At 48.0% G+C, this 4325-nt stretch overlaps 1 protein-coding gene across 1 annotated transcript in view; it reads left to right on the top strand.

The window, feature by feature from the left end:
• The window catches only part of ATP11C (ATPase phospholipid transporting 11C), a 58514-nt gene that overhangs the window by 40628 nt on the left and 13561 nt on the right, over positions 1-4325 (top strand). The window contains exons 23-25 of the mRNA XM_035898546.1: positions 936-1081; positions 1462-1521; positions 2547-2674. Coding sequence (XP_035754439.1) covers positions 936-1081; positions 1462-1521; positions 2547-2674 — 334 coding nt within the window. The remainder of the gene's footprint in view (positions 1-935; positions 1082-1461; positions 1522-2546; positions 2675-4325) is intronic.

Below are 4325 nucleotides of genomic sequence, written 5' to 3'. Positions count from 1 at the left end.
ACCTCTTATGGCCAAATTCAAGGTGGCAAAGGTTGCCTGCTGGTCAGAAAAAAAAAAAAAAAGGCACAAGTAGCAAATGGATGGGTGACTTCTGGCAGTTGTTGCAAGGGAGTGCAATGAAAATATCAGACTTCATTAGGGATAACTGGTTGCAGCTGCTAGTAACTCAACACTGGGGGCCCGCACGTGTTTCCCGAGGGCTGATGCTCAGTTATGTTGTGCCTGCCCTGCCCGTGTGACTGACATCAGGCTGGAAACTATCCCCCTCTCTGCAGGTTGGTGTCAGGGATACGGGAAATACTGGAGATTTTTTTAATACTGCTGAAGAAGGGTTGATGGAAGAGAAAGGGCAGCCTCTTTATTTGGGGCTGTTGGAAATGCCACCGTGCCCTCTGATGGATGGGGTCCCAGTGCGGTTCGTTTGGAGGTGGCTTTGGCGTGAACAAAACTGTCTTGAGCTCTGCTCTGTGGGGATGTCTGGGGAATGTCTGCAATCAAATAACTAGGCTGTGTTAGATGCGGGCAAGCCTGTGGGGAAACCAATCCCTTATCTTTTATCAGGTTTGCTTAGATACTCTTCACCGCACTCTTTTACGTAGGAACTCAGACAGCAACCTAAATATAGCTTAAAAACTCCAGAGGCAGGTCTGACTGTCGTGGAGCCAAAGCCCCGCCAAGTCTTGCAGCACAGTTGGTGTTTTGCTCTCCTGGGGGCACTCCAGAGGGAAATAGGGCTTTTGTTGTGCCTTGAGACACCGAGTGGTGTGAACAAACCTAGCGGGTAGCATTGGTCCAAATTCCAGTCCCTTGGGGATTAAACTCTTGCCATAGCATCAGTCCAGATTCCAGTCCCTTAGGGATTAACCCCTTGCCATAGCGTCGGTCCAGATTCCAGTCCCTTAGGGATTAACCCCTTGCCATGCTTCTGTCTTCAGGTATAAAAGGCAAAGAAGGACGGCAGGCTTCCAGAAACAGCGATTATGCTGTGCCAAAGTTTAAACACTTAAGAAAATTGCTCCTAGCCCATGGGCATTTATATTATGTGAGAATAGCACACCTTGTACAGTATTTCTTCTATAAGGTAAGGATGTGTGTGTGGCTTATTTCTTTGTTTATACTATGGGTTTCTTTGACAATCGGGAAAAAATAGCAAATAGAAAAAAAATATAAATATACAGGATGTTCTGTAGCTCTGTTTTCCTTCCCTAGAACGGGCTTTGTCTCTGCCTGTCGATTCAAAACATTCGCTTGTAAGGCAAATGTGAGCATGAGCTTATTCCAGTGTCTTCTGCAGATACTGACTGCTCATTGGATTAGTTTTGTGCCTGGTAGGAAACAGTGCCCTAACTTGTCTGATACTGTAATATCAGGCGCTAATGTCTGATAACAGGGAAAGGTATTTGGATTTAGGCTGCGAAGTCAAGCGCTTCCCTGCTGACCGCTTGTCTTTTGTTTCCCCAGAACCTTTGCTTCATTTTACCGCAGTTTTTATACCAGTTCTTCTGTGGATTCTCACAGCAGGTAATTTCCAGTAATGTGCCCGTAAAGCCAGGGTAAAAAGCAAGAAGTGTGATGAGGCTTCCTAGCAGAGATTTGGCTTTTGGTGTCCTGTCCCCTCCTCACCTTGCTTTAGAGGACAGTAGGAAGCAACCTCATTGCTCAGCACCATATCTGGAGCAGAATATTTTTGAGACCCATAAATAAAAAGAAAGGCTTGCTTTCTTTTCCCGTCCACTACCCATAAACACATTTGGACACCTTCCTAAAGTAATGAGAGAGGGGTTTACCTGGTTTGCCAGCACCTGGTTTTGCTGCTTCTCTTAAGATAAAAAGTTTTCAAAGACTTTCAAAGATCTTTTCTCCCCTGCTGCACTTCCCTGTGTTAAAGGTGTCTCTCAAAAGGAAGAACAGTTCGTTCATTTATGACAGCCTTTAAAAAGAGACATATGGTGAGTGTCATCAGAGCCTTGCTTAGTCCGAGCGAGCGTCAGCAGGACAGGTCCGTGGGGTGGGTGGGCTCACGTGCTTGGAGACAAGAGCTTGGGCTTTTATGTCTATTTGGGCTTAAAAGTAACGGTGAGGAAGGGTAAATGATAGGAGATAAGTCTCTGCTTGTCTTGGCAGAACCACTTGCTGCTTCTTTTTTAAAAAAAAGAAAAGCCATAGTTCCTCTAAAACAGTCTTGTCTTTAGAGAGTCACAGGAGACATCAAGTGTATTAATAGATGCAGCAGCACAAGAGCAGCTACAGAAAAGCTGTGATGAGGGCTGTTTAATCATGTTTCTCTGGATAATGAGCTGGAGATGAGACCAGGCCATTACAAAACTTCCCAGTGGTGGGAGTGGGGCCCTGGCCATGCAGCCTGCAGGTGCCTTGGCCCCCCGGCATCGCACGGAGCATGACCCCTGTCAAGTGGAACTGTCCTGTGCGGCTGTGACAAAGGGTGAATCTGTAGGGTATGGGTATGGAGGCAAGGGCTGGAAACTTTTAATCTCTGTGTAGGGAGACACTTTCGGTCTCATTTTACCCTTTCTTCCTCTTTTAAGCCACTGTACGATGCTGCTTATCTTACCATGTACAACATCTGCTTCACGTCGCTACCTATCCTGGCTTACAGCCTGCTGGAGCAGCATATCAACATCGACACGCTGACCTCAGATCCACAGCTGTATATGTAAGTAGCGCTGGGCCGGGTAAGCCTCCGCACAACTTGGTTAGCCATGGGTTAGGTTTTGTAGGTGCAGGGGTGTAAGCAGGTCTACCTGTCCCGTGTCGGTGATGGGGTCACCATGAACAACAAAAAAGGGTGTTTTGGTCCCTGCTGACTCTGCTGCTTCTGCGTTCGAGCTGAGCAATGTCCTATTTACTGCCTGTTTCTACTTACGTATGCTCTCTTAACAGTATATGGTCTGGCAAATTGCACCGCTGCGTCTCTATAAAGAATTAAACTGTAGGTGAAATTCTTCATCTGTAAGGAAAATCAGGCTGTGAGCATGGCCAAGACCATTCATTCACTTTAACTTCCAGCCAGGCAGCATGAGCCAAGCACATGATAGAGCGTATGATGGACAGAGGGGAGATATAGCTTTCGGGAGGAAAAAAAGTCCGTTCATTTTCAGAAAGACAAATGTTTCCGAAGCCCAGCTCAGGCAGGTAGGTTCTCAGCTGGTCTAAATGGATATCCTCCCCCAGGCTTCCCCTCCCCAGGCCAAATACCCATATTGGAGCCTATTACTGGGGAACTCTGCTCTTCCATCCATGTGCTCGAGTTTTCTGCCACGTTGCCCATGGAAAGCCCAGTTGGAGGAGACTGCCTTGCTCTGCTTTGCTGGTTGCATTCTCTCCTCCTTTGGTTGCAGCTGAGGGGGGCTCCAACCTCCCACGGAAACAGAGATGCTTTCCATCTCCCCCCTACCCCTGCCCACACACCCATGCTTGGGTGCAGCCCTTCAGCAGGCAGGGCCAATCTCCCCCCTGTGGAGAGAGACCAGGTTGGGGCTGCTCTGGCCCGTGGCCAGTGCAAGCCCTGTCGATGTCATATGATGCTCCTCAGCCATGGAGGAGCTGCGTGCAGCAAAGTCACGTTCGAACCAAGAGTGATGCCTTTGCAGGGACAGCAAAGGGAATTAGCAGGTACCTAAAGATATTGCGTGAGAGTTGCTTTAGATATAGAAAAATCAGCAAGTGCGATAAGGGCAGTAGGACTAGGAAGGGGGCTTGGGTGCTTTTGAAATGAGTACTTGGATCCATGATTGATCAGACCTCTGTGTTCCTCCACTCATATGGCAAAATGCCACCGTATGTATTTTTAAATAAATTGGTAATTGAATATCGTGCGGCATAGGCCCAACAACAGCAGGCCGCTGTGCGTTCGCCTGGTGGGAAGCTGATCTCTGGGGTCTGTCCATTGAGGGAAAACAGATTAATTGTGCAGGGCAGATAGCTTTAGGTTGAATATTCATGACCTTGCATGTGCTGCTGAATGCAGAGCGACTGCTGCGCCTCTGCTGTGCAAATGCCAGGTTGCTGCAGTGCAGATCTCTAGTCTGAGGCGCTGTAAAAAGCCGGTTTGTGAGGGGTGCTGCAGGACACGAACGTGAATGCAAAACAGAGCTCGCAGGGAGGAGGTTGGTTTTGTTTTCTCTCCTCGCAATAAAACACGCTTACAGTCCGGTTTATCCATGCTCCTTACGCATACCCAAATTGCAGTATGTTAGAGCATTGCCACTGCAGCATCGTGCGTAGGATTCGGTAGGGTTTTGGTTTAGAAACTGCAATTATAGGAGCCCAGCACCACACCAGTTTTGCAAGGTGCATCCTGCTGA

This window comes from Egretta garzetta, unplaced genomic scaffold (assembly GCF_000687185.1).
Source record: "Egretta garzetta isolate BGI_Z169 unplaced genomic scaffold, ASM68718v1 scaffold220, whole genome shotgun sequence".
Taxonomy (NCBI): Eukaryota; Metazoa; Chordata; class Aves; order Pelecaniformes; family Ardeidae; genus Egretta; species Egretta garzetta.
Note: the sequence above shows the minus strand (reverse complement) of the source record. Positions and strands in the feature narration are given on the sequence as shown.